The sequence below is a fragment of the Myotis yumanensis genome, unplaced genomic scaffold (assembly GCF_028538775.1).
Source record: "Myotis yumanensis isolate MYYU_CA2020_CCGP unplaced genomic scaffold, mMyoYum1.0.hap1 SCAF_7, whole genome shotgun sequence".
NCBI classification, from domain to species: domain Eukaryota; kingdom Metazoa; phylum Chordata; class Mammalia; order Chiroptera; family Vespertilionidae; genus Myotis; species Myotis yumanensis.
Window position 1 is genome coordinate 53,937,212 of NW_027223758.1, and position 17,498 is coordinate 53,954,709.

At 39.6% G+C, this 17,498-nt stretch overlaps 1 protein-coding gene across 4 annotated transcripts in view; it reads left to right on the forward strand.

Moving 5' to 3' along the window:
• Positions 1–17,498, forward strand: part of ATP9B (ATPase phospholipid transporting 9B (putative)) — a 148,924-nt gene that overhangs the window by 81,951 nt on the left and 49,475 nt on the right. For all 4 annotated transcript variants that reach the window (XM_070420485.1, XM_070420486.1, XM_070420487.1 and 1 more), the window contains one exon: positions 15,605–15,765. In XM_070420485.1, coding sequence (XP_070276586.1) covers positions 15,605–15,765 — 161 coding nt within the window. The remainder of the gene's footprint in view (positions 1–15,604; positions 15,766–17,498) is intronic.

Sequence of the window (17,498 nt, forward strand, 5' to 3'; positions counted from 1 at the left end):
ATTACAAACTTTTGAACAATAATAGATACAGAGGCAGAGCTGCCTCAAACTGATTGTCAAACTGCAGTGGGAAGGCCAGAGAGGGTTGGGGGGCAGGAGGGAGGGGAGTAAGAGATCAACCGAAGGACTTGTATGCATGCATATAAGCGTAACTAATGGACATAAGACACTGGGGGGTAAGGGAGGGCAGGGGATTGTCAAGGGCGGGGGCGAGGCGGAAAGGACACATATGTAATACCCTTTGTAATACTTTTATCAAAAAAATAAATAAAAATTTTAAAAAAAGTGAATAGATGATAAATGGATGGATCAGATGGGATGGATGGATGGGTGGAAAAATTAATGGAAGGAATGGATAGGTGTGTGAGAGAGTGGGTGGATGGATGGATAGATGGACAGACAGATAGACAGAGGGGTTGGTGAGTGAAAGGAATGGATGGATGGATGGGTGAGTGATTGGATGGGTATGCATACACACCTTTTAGGTCTATATTTATTTTATATTTATGTGTATTAGACATCATGAGTTCAGACACACTTTCAGTTCCAATTCACATCCATAGCATTTCTTCTAGTCTTGTAGTCTTTCCGTGTTGTAATTCTCTTCCCTGACAGTGAGAAACATGGTTACCATTACCCTTAATGTCTTTACTCAACCGATCCCTGCACGTACCAGCCTGCACCTCCTTCCTCCTGAGCTCCAGCACCTGGGCCAGACCACCCTAGCCTGTTTCCTTCCTCACTGGGCATGGCTCCACCGTCCCCCTTTCCCCACCTGGGCTGTGCCCTCTTTGATGCCTGGACCACACTGCTCAGGCACATATGTGTGTACTGTGTTTAGATAGAAAGATGTGGACACATTCAACAAATTATTCTCTGGTGATTTTATTTTTATTTCACTTCTTGAGGGCTAAAACCATGTTTGTTCATTTTGTAGATTTCATCCAAAGCTTATAGTGTTAAGGCAAACACATTAGGTGTGCAGTAAGTGCTGATTTAGTGAACAGATGAGTCAGTCATTGAGAGACCAATGAAAGACACATTAACTATGTAAATCAGCACCCCAAAAGAGCCTTGAGATGACTATTTGCCTTTAACTGATTTAGGAGAAAGTATGACCAAAAGAGCTCTGAATCTCCTCGAGTGCAGAGCATAACATTTTACCTGCAAGCAGTGTGTTTTATTTTTTGCACATCTGTGGTCTCAGATGACTGTGTCAGCATAATAGGTGTGCTTGCCAAGGGACCCTTGTCTTTCCAGAAAGCTCTGGACGGATGCAAGTGCCTAGGGTTCATTCCACATGGTGACACCATCTCCCTCCAGTGACCCTGTGTCTCTGCCCTCTCAGTCTGCCTCGTAATCGCAGCGAACCTGCCTGAGTGTCAGTGCCTTTCGCCTCCTCTGCTGCTCAGGGAGCAGAAGAAAACACTGTCATCAAAGAGATTATAATCAACAGGGGCGTTCCTCACAGACATGCTCTCTTCTTTCTCTTCCCTTATGTTTGCACATACCAAATCTGTAATAAGTAATGATTTATCTTAGGTGTGACTTGCTCTGCTGGCAATAAGGATAGTTGGTTGTTTTTTTTAATGTTCCAAATTAAGTGACTTCAGAGCAAATGAACAGATTTAGGAAGCTAGGCCCAGAACTCAAGTCATATCTTCTAAGCTGCACAGGTAGACTTCTGTGAACACTGTTGTTGGCACTGATATGAAATCAAAAGTGTTCTTCACTACAGTAATGTTGATCACTGATGTTGTTACCTAGAAGCATGGAATTGCCCAGCTGCATTGTGGACACTCCATCACCAAATACACATATAAAAATCAGAGCTAGAAAAAGACAAATGTAACATTTCCACATAAAAGTTCATTAACCTGTGGAAATGAGCAACTTCTCTACGCAACAATTTAGAGAAGGATTTATTTTGTTTAGGTTGGGTATTTAGTCATTCAAGCAACAATTTTCTTAAGTTAAAGTCAATAATTTGTTTTTTTATTACAATTACAAAAATTGTTTCATAGCCTTAAGATACAGACATGGTCTGAAACACACAATATAGAGAACAGAATTTTCATAATGGATCAATTTAATACGTTTTTAATTCCAAACAATATAAAGAAAAATGACTGCTCCCAAGGTTTAATTTCACTCTCAGATGATGCATTTGCCCTCACTCTGGATAAATGTGATGGCATTGCAGCAGCCTCAGTTCAGGAGGGTGGGGGTGCAATGAACTGGTTAGCAGTCAGCTCAGGTTGCTGTGGAATATATACCAGATTTAAGAAGAATTCAAATTGCAGACTTTCCTCACAGTTTTTAATTATTATTCAATCCTTATTTGAAATATACTCTGAAACTACAGTTTTTGGGGTAAAGAATCCTAACAATTTTAAAAATAATTAATGGTTGCTAATTTAACTAAAAAGAAATGGGTTCTTGTGGACATTTTGAAGTATCCATGTTATTTGCACTACTTCATTTAATGCACATTTGAATCATTTTAAGGCTGTATAATGTACAGGGTTGTAGACACAGGTTGTTTCCCAGTGAACACTGAGGGTAGAGCATTAAGGGAAGATGGCTCACGATCACACACAATTTTATAAAGTGAGACATGCATTGCTCAGGGAAGATATTCTGTGTCTAAGTTTTAAGAGTAAATAGAGCAGTTTAATTATTTTCCCCCTTAAAATGAACATAAGTAGTTCAAGAAGTGTGGAGTGTGCATTTTGTAATTTTGTTAATGCTACAGTAGTAGATTTTCAGGATCCAGTGGGGGTTTGTTGGCCATTCTGTTGTCCTGCCTGCTTCTGTTCACTGTCTGTCTAACGTCCTGGTTAATCTGGTTGTTGTATGCAGGTTGAGTTATTAATGCAGAGTGGTTTTTGTATTTCTAACATTGGATATCAGCTTCCACATAAGTCATGTTTTGTACTGATGGATTGAGTGTAAGTTCGTCCTTCGCTTCTCCAGAGAAGATCCTGGGTACTGAGGTGATACTCTTTCACCCATTTGGTGAACATGGATTTCCTGCATGAGGTTCAGCACAGTGAAGACACAGATGATGGCGGGAGAAGAGGAGTGCAGGGGGTAGTGAAGGGCTGGTGGGAAAGAGGTTGAAGTGGTTGGTCTTGAACCCGGTGGGTGAGGGAGAGTGCCAGGCAAGAGCAGGGCGGATTTTTATTAGACTTGGAGTAGGGAGCTCCATTATAAGAAGACTCTGGCTTTTTAAACTGGGGCCAATAAAAGAATTTGCCAAGAGGGTCTTTGAAGTAATGACCTCCCTGGGTTAAAGGGTCAGCAAAAGTTTTCCAGGATCCATAAATGAAAGGAACAACCTCTGGGTTTAGTACATCCCAGTAATTTAGAAATTTAGAGGGTGAAATTCAACCTTTACTTTGTTCTCAGTCCCCCTCCCAGAAGACACCCAACAGAAACAGTGAGGGGTGTGCTGCATGCAGACAACTGCTGCCAGACCTTTTTCTTTGTGACATTTGTCTGCCACTCTGCAGGTGTTTTTCTAGGTACTTCACCTCTCCCAGTGGAACAGCTCATGGGAGCTTCTACCTTCTACATTGCTGGTCTCTCCTATGGACTTGAGCAGCTCGGGTGATGCCCTCAGCTGACAGGTTGTTGTCACAGATGAAAATGTATAGGATTTCCTCAGTTTAACATCTATAAACATTTTTATTATAATCATAGATTATCGTGTATATTATTTAATCAGCTTCTCATTTCTGAAGTTTCAGAAATGCCCTTTATTGAGCAGCTTTTAAGACTTCTTATCCAGTTTTATATCTACTTAATTTTTCTCAACCTGTGGGTCGCGACCCCTTTGGGGGTCGAACGACCCTTTCACAGGGGTCGCCTAAGACCATCCTGCATATCAGATATTTACATTACGATTCATAACAGTAGCAACATTACAGTTATGAAGTAGCAACAAAAATAATTTTATGGTTGGGTCACAACATGAGGAACTGTATTTAAAGGGCCAGAAGGTTGAGAACCACTTCTCTAGAATAATCTTCCTCCTCATATCATGTTGCTAACACTGGATGCGGAGCCAGAGAGCAGTGTAAGTTGAGCCATGCTCCCCATTCAACTAGGGAGCGTTTGGTCAGTTCTTGAATTTTGCTTAAGAACAAGAATAATACCTAATGTTTTTATTTTAAAAATGTTTTGCTGAATTTGCACACTTAACACAAAGTGCACAGCACAGCCAGTCATCACAAAGTGAGCACAATTCGGGATCTTGCCTGGTCAGAACACACTTTCCCAGCTCCCCACAACCCTCCTTGACCGCCCACCTGCAGGGAGCCACTGTCTCCATAGCAGGTCAGGAAGTTCACACAAATACACTTAACATAATATGTATTCTTTAGCACTTGGCTTGTTTTGTGCAGTAGTCTGCATGTGTGACGCTGTTCATATTGTTGCGGGTCATGGTACTTTGTTCATTTTCACGTCTGTGCACTATTCCATCAAGTGGATCAACCTCACTGTGTGAGGCACTCACTCTACAGTGGACAGGTCTCTGGGTCCTTGCCAGCTTCTTGCTGTTAGGGGTTGTCCTGCTCTGTATAATGTCATACAGGCACGCACTTCTGTCACCTGAGTACTCAGCAGGGAAATGCTGGGTCATGTGATACGTTTATATCGATTTATGTCATCCCAGAGTTCACTCTTCCCAGTGGTATAAGAGAATTCAACTTCCTCTGTGACCTTGTCCACACTGGTGGTGTTGGTTGTTTGAAAAGCATTAACATCTGAGTAGTGCCTCCTGTTTTCACCTCCTGACCACCAATGGGGTCAGTATTCCTTCCCATGTCATTGGCTGCCTGGGCCTTGGTCTGAGCACTGCCTGCCTGTATCTGTTGCCCATTTTCCCATTGGACCGTGAGTCCTTTTCTTACTGTTCTGTAGGAGTCTTTGTAGATCCTAACACGAGCACTTTGTGGTACATGGGTATTACTTCCCACACTCTGTTGCTGGCTTCTCACTGTCTTCATGTGTCTTGGTGAATAGCAGTTCTTAGGCCTAATATAATTCAGTTTATCTTTTCTTTTTCTGATTTAAGAAATATTTCTCTCCCCTAGGTCATGGCAGTACTCTCTTATCTTATAGAAGTTTTATTATTTACCTTTCCCAGTAGCTCTCTATGAAAATATGTGGGATTTCCTCAGTTGAACATCTGTAAACATTTTTTATTATAATCAAAGATGGGTTTTGTGTTTGATGTGAAGATGAGACAATTCCCAATTTTCCCTCTGTGGATACCCAGTGGCCCATAGCAGTGTTGAAAGTCCATCCTTGAGTCTTGTCCACACACAGGTGTGCATCTGAACCTTCGTCTGCAATTGTCTGCAAAGTCCTTTCTGTGCGAAAAATCTGTACTTACCAGAGGAGCTGGATTGGGGTTGCATCTGCAGCTGGATGGGTTCCCCAAAGGCTTTGCTCAGACTTGAACATAGGTGAGAACAAAAAGTAAAGGTAGAAACCAGATCGGAGGAGAAGTATCTATGTTTTTATCACACCAGTAACAAGAATGATAGCAAGAGGCATTTAAATGAGCAGTTACTGTGTGAGTGGTGAGCGTAGCTCAGGAAGGTCCAGGTAACCTGAGAGCCCACACTGAGTCGTCAACACAGGGCCAGAGGGAGAGGGAAATGGGAAATGCAGCCCACAGTCTAGTTGTGGGAATGAAAATAGATCTTGTCCAGGACACATTAGTGGGGCTGCGTGGGCCAGGAGGCTAGGGTGCAGCGGGAGGCAGAAACTAGGAGGGCAGGCCCTGTGGTGGCAACACGACACACAGGTCCAGTAACAGAAGTCATACAGATGCACTTTGTAAAGTATGAAGGCATTGGGGTGGATGTTCCTAGGTCCTAGGGGGTCAGAAATGAATCAGTTATAACAATTTAAACCAAAATTGAAGCCATTTTATGTGAGTTATTGTTGTGGGAATCATCTTATGAAAGTGAATTCGTTATGCCTTTATTTGTGTTTGTCTGAAGCATTTTCCTGGCAGATGAACAACGTTAATCCAGAGGTATAACCTGTTGAGTATATTTTGCCATAAGACAGTTCCCTAATTACTAGAATTTTAGCTCTTCTAGTTTAGGGCAACCTTTGTGCCATTCAGCGGCATGCTTCTTTTCTCAGCCAGCATGTGTAATTACATTTGGAATAAGTGCCCTCCAAGTGCTTTAACAGCATTTTGATATTAGTGTTGTGACCCAGCAGTTGTCTTCTGGTGGCTGAATAATTAATTTGTGTCTAAGAGCTTTTGAGTGTGATAGTTGCCTAACACAGGGTTTCCTTGTGGAAGGTTTGCTAGCTTCCAATGACCCTTAGCTGCCATCTGGTGCAGATTCAGTGCTTCTGTCATCTGCTGCTAATTGCTGTCACCTGCACATCCAGTCGCTCCTCACTGAGACGACATGAGCAGCTTGCATGCTGCCTTGGGAGTGGGGTCCTCGTGCCTGCATGTGTGTACCCCAGAAAAGGAAACGGTTGGCTGGGGGCTTCTCAGTAGAAGCATGTTAAGTTAATTTGTGTTTTAATAAACATGGTATGAAAGATGGTGACCGTTTGTGAAGGTTATTAATTCACTAAATCCAAGTATTTTGTCTACTCTATGATTTGTTTTAAGGGTTCCAGCACTCAGTGGCCCATTTAGGCTGGAAGGTCGTCTCTGCGCGATGTTACAGACGATTTCGTAAGCGGATCCGCTTTAGTCGGGCACTAGCCTATAGCAGCATATTAATGTATTTTACTTGTAATTTAGAGAACAAGAAGAATACCCTGATTTGAGGCTAAACTGTCCCCTGTGGCACTGGCACAGCTGATAATCGCGAACTAGAAAGATGTGTATATCAAATAGTTTACAAAATGAAGCCAGCTGTGTTTCCCTACATACTGTGGCTTCCTGACATGCATCATTAAACCTTATTAGCTACTTCCTTTTACAAAGATTCTTGTAGTCTTGAACATTGCATATTAACATTTTCTGCCCCTCCAACTGGAAATGATTTGCTTTATTGCAGAGTGTCAACTTGCTCTAGTTTCTGATGCGTTCTAATTGGTACTTCAGAGTATAATCATCGGGAGATACCACGCCACGCATTTCTTTATTTGGAAATTAATATAGACCTTTTCACTTTATCTGTCAATCTGTGCAACTTTTAAGCAATTCCCAACTCTTGGGATTGCTTACAAGCCATTAAGTATGAAATGGTTCATAAAATGACTTTGAAGACATAAAGTAACACAAAAATTTTAGATGGCTTAAAATAGTGTTACACTTTGCCATGATACCAGTAATAAACCTCTTAATAGATAGTTTTAATAATAAAAAGCAAGATGAAAAGTTTATTCAACCCTATTACACTTATCATTTACATTTTTCAGGAAAGCTGCTAAATTTCAGTTTTGTTTGAAAACAAAAGCATGCAAATCATGAGAACCATAGATTTTGAACACTAACATTGATTCAAAGTTTCCTTCATTCTCTTTTCTGCCATTCTGCTCAGCTGCCTTAAACGTTAAAATGTTTATTGTGATTACCTTTGGTCAGCAGCTGGTTGTGCTAACGTGTGGGTGGGACAGCAAAACGGACAGGACCATGTCACTTTGTTCAAGATAACTAATTCTGAGGTGTTCCAAACCCTGGTCAGCATTCATGGATGTCCACATGCTTCTAATATAATCAGAAATAGGTAATGTACATTTCGTTACAAGGGAGTTTCACGACTTCAGTGACTAGTGACTATAATGTGGATTCCAGTGAATATCTTAGTAATAGATCTTGTCACGTCAGCTAATGACTCTTGATTTAAAAACACTATCGAGTGGTTTTATGTAGTGATAGGTGCCAGATATCAGAAGATGGGGGTGAAGACCTTAAATGGTCCATAAATTCCCACATATTTACTCAATAAGGCATGGAATGCTGAAAGAGATGGTGACACATTACTGCACACCAGCATAGCCTTTGTGACACATAGCGGGTGGGGGTGAGGGCAGCTTCTGGGTCCAGTGCAGCTTGCAGAGCCAGGAGGAGGGGGGCCGGGGTGCCTGCAGGGATGTGAGAACATGCGGAACTAAACCCACCATACCAGGGCATTTATGCGTTGCGGAATTTTCCTGCTAATTGTCACCACCCCACCCCAAGATACTGTGACTTAGAATTAGTGGCTTCATGATGCTATGCTTAATATTTGACTCAAGTAGTCCTTAATAAAACCAGACTTTCTAGCATCTATTACATAAAAACAATGTTAGCTACCCCTGAGTAAATTCCATAAACCATTAAATAAATACCTTATATTTGTTGGTATGCCAAAGTTAGAATTTAGATGGTGGCATTTTGAAATTAATCACCAAACAGATTTCTGACTATTATAGAAACTCATCTGTATCATGACCTCTTACAAAAAGAATCTAGGGCTGGAAATTAAAGTTATATTGTAAATTAATGGTTTACTAGTAAAAACTTAGCCATTCCCTTTTCCAAAATTTTATGAGGGAACTAACTAAGCAGGTGGAAAGGTGGTACCCTTGTTCCATGCAATTTCCCTGTTAAAAACAGCACTTTCTATGCCATGTCCCAGGAGGCTCTGGGCAAAGGGGCCAGGCTAGTGCCTGGCTGCTCCGGCCATGTCCTCTGCCTCTCCTGTGGTGGTGATGGCCACACACTCGCTTTTTGTGAGAGAGACTGTTCCTCTTCCATGTCCCAGCCTCTCCCATCATCTGTGCTGCAACTGTTCTAAGTCACTCACAGGAATAATTCCTTCAGAACCTCACTTTCTAGATAACAAAAGATAGGGAATACTTTTTTAGCTCTTTGAAAAGAGTCAGAGGATTCCCTGGAGTCACTCTGCCCTGGAATTCCAGGGTGGATGGCGTTCAACGCCCTGGCTGTGTAGTTAGTAATTTCCTTAACAAGTACTAACAGACCCCAGATTTTAGTAGTGGTGTTATTAATGTACATAAAAATACAAGATTGTTTTCCAGTCGGTAATAGGTTTTGTTTTCATTAAATGAATATTTTAAGGGTGTTTCTAAAACACTCACACACAATATTTAAAATAAGAGACTTGCTACATTCAGGAGAAAATAAAGAGGCACGTACCTCCCAGAAGAAAAGTGTGCTCGCTAGTGCAATCTCTGCTGTGTGGACACTGAAACGACTAGGAAATGAGAGGTGACACGGCCCGTCCGCCAGCGATTTCACAGGAAGTATGGTCTTCCCTTTCTTACTGCATCTGTTAAAAATGTTAAGGCTCCTAATAAAAGCCTTTCTTTAAAAATATCAGTACCACTTAGAGGAATTATTAGGAAAAGCTATTTTTCATGTCCTGTGGCTATGAGAGTCCCCAGAGTCTGGAGCAGCACAAAGCAGTCTGATCTCTGGCTGCACTGGGGCAGAGGCGTGCTGCCGTCCACGCACCGTAGCAAGGGCATTTTACGTAGTAAGGACTCAAGATCTGTTCAAATAAATATAAAGTTACCAAAATAAATTGTTTATGTAATTGGATTACATTGAAATCCAAATGTCTGGCTTCAAATTTCACTTATATGAATGATGTTGAATGTTGAGGTTTCTGGTGTCAGTGGATAGCTTAGATTAGTGAAGTAATTATTTTAAATTAGTGGGTGGTCTTGGCAAAACCATTTAAAATGGATAGCTTCCTACATTGTTAAGACAATAAGGTAGATATATAGTATATGCAAGATCTTGAAACCTTTAAGAGAAGCTGTTGTTACAGTTTTATCAACTTCAGAAGTCTTCAAAGAGCATTAGCACTATGTAACTGTGCTGACTGCCTACACTATTTTGGATGTCATATCTTTAAATATGCTTCCTTATATGATAGTAGTTTTTATTCAGGGAATTCCCCCCATACATAATCCATATTAAAGTCTAAAAGTTCTGTCTTGACTTCTGCATGATAAAATAGATACTTAGGGTTACTCCTTTAAAAACAAACAAAACATGTGTTAACTATACTGAATTGGTGGAATTAGATATAAGTTCTGCTTTCACCAAAAGCACATTTTCAGAATTCAGAAAAAAGAAGCATCAAACTTGAGCGCCCTCTGCTGGCTAAGCCACAGCATACCAAACCTTTGCCTTGGCTCCCCGCCGCCCCCACCCCCCCAAGAAATGTTACTATAACAATGGCAACAAAATGCTAATATGAAACATGACAGTAGAGTACACAAATTGTATTCACTGTAGTGTTGGAATGATAATGATTTTGTATGGTTTGGTCTCCTTTATATCTATGATTTTCAAGTAAGCTGTGTACTTTTGTAAAATAAGATCAGGACTACTATATGTTAGAAAATCGTGGGATTTTCTTAATATTAAGTGCTGGGTTTTAATGTAATTTGTGTACATAGAATACAAATTAAATTTCCAAATAGTTTCCAGATTGTTTTATATATTTGTGCATACTTATTTTTGTTTTAAATATGGCTTTGATGTGTCACAGTTGAGAATATTTGAAATAATAATAATTACTAAACAAAAAAATTGCTTTAAATTGAATGACTTTTTATATATTGGTTGCACTTTAATAAAGGTTCTAACATGACAGAGGGGCTGTCACAGTAACTGGCATGACAGATTGCCCTTCATAGACATATTTTCATAGAAATGTCTATTTTATGGAATTTTTGACAGTTATGGGAAGTATTCTATTGAGTGGATATGTGTCGTAGGAAATGCGAAGGCCAGTATTGAAATTTCTCAAATGATCTAGAAGGTCAGCAGTTTGAGAAGATAGCCTCATTCTGCATTCATGAAGCCCCCTTCAAACTTAGCAAGTAGTATGTTTGGATTTGGGGAGTAACTTCACCCTTGGACATCATGTTTATTGTAGACCAGCTGACCAAGTGGTCTGACAATAGTCATTGTCCTAAATAAGCTTGGAGTTGATCAGCTCCACATTTGTGTAAAGTAGCCCAGGGCTTTACTTTGAGTTTCCTGTCTCCTCTTTAAGTTTCTCACATTGATATGGAAAGTAGTTTTACTTCCTATTGAGTAGCTAAGCCTTGCAGTAATACCTTTTGTTTATATAAAAATATAACAACTCCATTTCTTAAAAATGTTAATTAAATGTTTAAGGAAAACATTGTAAGTAATAACTATGTAGTAAGCAAGGGAAAAACCTTAAATGTTGAATGTAGAATAGTCTGGCAAAATTTGTTGGTAATTAAAAATGTAGGATAAGAAATATTCTTTCAAAATGGACTTTAAAATGTTTATTGTGTAAATATAGATTTCTGTTTTAAAAAATTAAGGTGATATATTGTAACATTAAGAATTGTCATACTGATATTTACTTAGGGAGCTTTTAAAGCACAGATTATTGAGCCAATAGACTAGAATGGCTCAAAGAAATGCTTCTTATTTCGCAGATCACTGAGGCGGTAAACGGTAATAGCTCAGACACATCTACCGTGTGGGCCGGCCTGCAGGTGTCACAGCACTTGACACTTAGTTGTTCATATCCAAAAAGGAATAAATAAGTAAACTCAAGAAGCGAAAAAAGGACATGTAGCATCACTTTTTTAAAAAATGAATACTTTTCATTTAAACTGGAAAATGGAAAAAATGATTGCTACAAGATTTAGTAGTTAGATTTAGTGTATGAGTTTCAGTTGTTTGGCATTTGAAGTACTAATGAAGGTCTGCAAATTATTTTGTTGTTTCTTAAGATTCTACTAAAAGTGGAAAATATAGGGCTGATTTGCTTCAAAGGTATTTGAAAGGGGTGAGCTTTTTATTAGGAATTTCAGTTGGGTTGTAGTGTAGCCCTATGTCACTCTTGGAGTCACAGTCCAAATTCTGCACAACAGGAGCCAGTGGGCTGGCCGAGACGCTCACCTGCTGAAAGATAGCAGCCTTAGGAACGGTGTTATTTTCCCCAGTCGTCTTTCATTATAAAGCTGTCCTTCTTTCTGTGTGCGGTCGTCTTGCGTGAGTTAACTGTGAGATTGGAGGCTTTTCTATTTTTCAAATTATATTGTATTTACAGGGAAAATATAAGACAAAGTAATATTTGCCTTTCTACAAGAGTTGCAATCGGCCTTTTGACATTTTGCATCTTATTATTTTGCTATTCTAAAATATTCCCATGTAACAAATAAGTGTGAGTTTTAAGAGAATGGTAAAAGTATGTGATATTAATACCATATGATCAGCAGCTAGTGGTATGTATGCCTTTGTTCTAGATAGGAGTTTGGGGAAGTTTTTATCACATGAGACTTGGTTCTGGTTTGGTGTGCACATTGATTTCTTAGGGACTTGGTAGCAGGACGAGGTTCAACGCCAAGATGGATTGGAGTGGTGCTGTGTCATAGAGATAAGGTGGGTTCTCATTCGTCCACACGTGCATTAAAAAACGGGCTGATCTTTACTTGATTAAGCAGGAGAATACCGTATTTACCCTTTATTGTTGGTATAAACCATTATTTTCCTGAGCACCATTAGCTGTTTAAAACTTGGTACATAAATTAAAGAGGAGCTAAGTGGATTTGTGATCGCTGCCATTAGCGGCATTTTAGATTATACAGGCAATTATTGTGTTCATTATCCTAGAACAGCCCCTTCGCAGAACCATTGTGGTGTCTTAGACATTATGCACAAATTTTCCCTTAGAGATTAAAATTTCCAGTAGCGTATTTAATTTTGTTATCACAGTTGTTTCAAATAAAATAAATATTATGACAAGTAGAAGAAATTTTGCTTTACTAATATAGGAAGTTACAATAAATATTGAAAATTACTTCCCAGTGTACTTAATTTACCTTTTCTTACATAGTCATAATTACTTCAAGAGATATTAATTTATTTCATGGGTGAAAAGTCTTTGCAGTCAGAGCAAAAGGTATCTGGTCTGTTCCATGTCCCAGGAAATTTTTCAGAGTCACATGAAAACCCAAGTCATCACCTTTTTTACAGAATCTATAACTTTATATGTTAACTAGTTTATATTGAATAGTTTCTAAGAGTCCAGGTTGCATTTTAGAGTTGAAGAAACTTTTAAAGGTGTTTTAGAGGAGTATAAAAAATTAACTATTAATTGAAAGTGGACTTTTAAAAAAATAAGTTGAAATGTATCTTTTCTTCTCACCATTGTTAGAATTGGCAAGAAAAGCCAAGCTCACGCAATATGCTATAGCTTGGTTACAGTTATTTGCCAGGAAGAATCGCCACAGTTCAGAACAGCCTGCCAGTGGGAAGCGGGGCTTTGCTCTGCGGAACTTTGCTCTGCGGAACTTACTGCTTTCCTCCAAGGTGGCGGGTGAAGAGGACACACTGACGCCCCGTCAATGAGAAAGGTGTTCACGCTGGAGTTTCTGCATGTCGGCTTGCAGTGGCCTGCTTTCAGACTCTCATCCTGTGTGTGCGCTTTCAGAGGAAACTTTGGTCCATTCCTGACTGTTTTGTCCCTGCTTTTCCAGTCTTCTTGAAAGTGTGAGGTAGTGCATATACATTTTGCAAGACAGAGATTCTTTATTTTATTACAAAAAAGACCAACTCTGGAAGGCCAGATTAAATCATTCCTTTCACTTTTTAATGGGATTTGGATGAATAGAGTAAAATATGCACTTTGCATTCATTGATAGCATCTTTAGGTTGAGGTAATTGAGTCTTTTTTCCCTGACTGAATGAATAATGACTTCATCTGACCCTCAGCGAGCCTGAGACTTAGGCCGCCTTTGTCACAGCTAAAGGAGCTGGGCTTTGAAACATGCTCTACTTCCCTGGCTTAATTTTTCTTCATTTTAATCCAAAACCCTATTTTTCTCAATAATTCAAGCATAAACTATGTAGTAGTTGAAGGAGCGGAAATTGCAAGATATTTGTCCTCGTTGTGCTGCTTTTTAAATGGAGCTGATAAATCAGGCAGGTCTTCAGCTGCCTGGTTCTCAAGGGAAGCACAGCCATGGCAGCCCTGCGGGAAGCCCCAGCCCAGAGCCTGCAGGTCCCTCCAGCCATTGGTCCCAGGGAGAAGGCAGGCCTGGTGGCTCTGTAGCTGCGCCCGGAGGTGCTGAGCAGGTGACCCAAGGAGCCGTGTGCTTTTCTGCTGGATGCTTGGAGAAGGGCCTCGTCTCCTGTCACACGCAGATGCCATAGATACTCCATATAGAACTGGCAGCTAGGTTTTCTTCTGCCTCCTGAATTAGGAGTCTGTATATTAAGTGACCAGATGAGACCACATTTCACAGGCCTTGGGCTTTATTCCTGCGTCTGGAGGGGGAGGGGCCTGCAGCAGGATGGGTCCTTGCAGGGGCGGGGCCTGCATACTCCAAACCCACCTTGCAGAAATTCCAGCTGCTCCCAGACCTCCCTGCAGACCGTGCAGTGGTAGTAGAACCTATACTGTGGACAAACGTCTTTCATATCCCGGTCCCAGTTGTCATTTTCATTGTTTCTACCCTTTTTTTTTTTAAAGCAATGGAGTGCTAACCAACAGCAGTGCTGGCTGTGAGCGATAAGAAGTGAATCTATAAGCTTGGTTAGAGAAGAAAGCTTTCTATTTTGTAATTCTCTTTTATAGTATTTATTACAGGTGTTCATCTTATTTTTCCTACTAGATTGGCTGTTTCTTGTGGGTAAAATCTCACAATTTACTCATTTTTCATGACCTTAGAGTTTAGCAAAAAAATATAGTAGACATTTCCATTTATTTTTGTAATGAATTTTCTTCACAGCTACACTTAATGGATTTTCTGACAAAGTTTTGTGTTTTCTCTCTAACTACAGGTTTAATGTTCTCATGAGAGTTTGTGGCAAATATTAATTCAAACAGATATAAACTAAATACATAAAATGTAGGAAAGGCTAGCTTTTTATTGGCCAAAATTGTGGATTTCAAAAAGTACTACAAAATAAAAACAAGTTAACAATTAGCCCATTGAGAATTACAGTATTTAATTTATTTTATAAAAGTTTTGGCAATCGTTTTCTTTTTTAATTATTCTCTTTCAAAATTTGTACCAGATTCAAGAGAAACTCAGTTGGCAGATAGATGATAGCCTGATACGAATTCAGTTTCCGTTCGAGTCATACACGGCATGAGTGAGCACAGGGCCATGCCAGAAGCCCCCATGCTGGGCTTCTCCAGGTAGTATATAGGTAGCACCAGTTTAGAGACAAGGAAAATGGGGCTTAAAGAGTGTAAGCACATTCCCCAAGATCACACAATTAGTAAGCAGAGATTCAAATCCAAGTTTTTAATAATAATGACAGAGTATACTAGTAATAACATGTATGTAGGCTTACCCTCTAACCAGGAGCTGTTCATGTCTCGTGTAAACCTGAGGAAGACACTGTGATAACCCCATTTTACAGCTTGCCCAAGGTTAGCCAGCCAGGTAGCAGAGCCAGCATTAGAATCAGCCTCCACTAGGCATCCTGAGGAATCCCTTCTCCCTCTGCCTGGTTCTCAAGCCTTTCTCAAACGCCCAATACTATAGGCCAATGCAAAGGAAAATTTATGGATATCAGAACTGTCATGTATTCAGATGTGTAATGTTAGGAGCATTATGTTTATGTCTTAATTCCATGTTTTTCTTTCAGGTTGGTTTGTTGGACCTTGAACTCAATCAGCTGACCAAAGCGCTGTTTTTGGCGTTGGTTGCTCTCTCGGTTGTTATGGTAACCTTACAAGGCTTTGTAGGCCCATGGTACCGCAATCTTTTTCGGTTCCTCCTCCTCTTTTCCTACATCATTCCCATCAGGTAGGTTGAAGAATTAAGGTAAAACAAATGTCTAGTTTCATTGAATATGAGTTTATTAACATCTGTTTCTCATTGTGAAAGTAATTTTCACACAAAGCTCAGTAACTCTGGTGAATCCTGAGGAATCCTGTAGGAAGTCATACTGGGAGGGGGCAAAGTCAGTTTTGTTAGAATAGTCTAGAAATCTGATGCTTTATCCTATATAAATGTATTGATAATATAATCTTCAATAATTGGGTGATATAAACATAAATCTGAATCCAGCAAAATAGTATTTGCTTATTGCTGGTAGACTTTTTATTTCCAGTGCTCTTCGGTCCAGTGCAATCATTGACATTTTAAAGTTATCTATATTTCACAGACCATTTAATATACCTGTCAAGTTAGATAAAATACTGAGTAAGGCAGTCTTCTAATATGAACAATTTTTCAAAATGATAACCCATCTAACTCGAGATTGGGATATAAATAGTTAATATTAGATTGTCTTTAATTTAAAGACTAATATTTATAACAAATGTAGATAAGTCCATTTAAAAATATTTCCACACTGAACCAATATGCTCAATTAATTTTTGACAAAGGAGGCATGAACATACAATGGAGCCAAGATAGTCTCTTCAATAAATGGTGTTGGGAAAATTGGACAGATATATGCAAGAAAATGAAACTAGACCACCAACTTACACCATACACAAGAATAAACTCAAAATGGATAAAGGACTTAAATGTACGACAGGAAACCATAAAAATTCTAGAAGAATACAAAGGCAGCAAAATCTCAGACATATGCCAAAACAATTTCTTCACTGATACAGCTCCTAGGGCAGTTGAAACTAAAGAGAAACTGAACAAATGGGACTACATCAAAATAAAAAGCTTCTGCACAGCAAAAGAAACCATCAACAAAACAACAAGAAAACCCACCTCGTGGGAAAACATATTTGCCAACGTCATATCTGATAAGGGCTTAATCTCCAAAATTTATAGGGAACTCATACAACTTAACAAAAAGAAGATAAACAATCCAATCAAAAAATGGGCCAAGGATCTAAATAGACACCTTTCAAAAGAGGACATTCAGAAAGCCAAGAGACATATGAAAACATGCTCAAAGTCACTAATCATCCGAGAGATGCAAATCAAAACAACAATGAGGTACCATCTCACACCTGTCAGAATGGCCATCATCAACAAATCAACAAACGACAAGTGCTGGAGAGGTTGTGGAGAAAAAGGAACACTTGTGCACTGCTGGTGGGAATGCAGACTGGTGCAGCCACTATGGAAGGCAGTATGGAGGTTCCTCAAAAAATTGGAAATGGAACTCCCATTTGACCCTGTGATCCCACTTCTAGGAATATATCCCAAGAAACCAGAAACACCAATCAGAAAGGATATATGCACCCCGATGTTCATAGCAGCACAATTCACCATAGCTAAGATCTGGAAACAGCCTAAGTGCCCATCAGTAGATGAATGGATTAGAAAGCTGTGGTACATCTACACGATGGAATACTATGCTGCTGTAAAAAAGAAGGAATTCTTACCATTTGCAACAGTATGGATGGAACTGGAGAGCATTATGCTAAGTGAAATAAGCCAGTCAATGAAGGAAAAATACCACATGATCTCACTCATTCATGGATAATAAAGACCATTACAAACTTTTGAACAATAATAGATACAGAGGCAGAGCTGCCTCAAACTGATTGTCAAACTGCAGTGGGAAG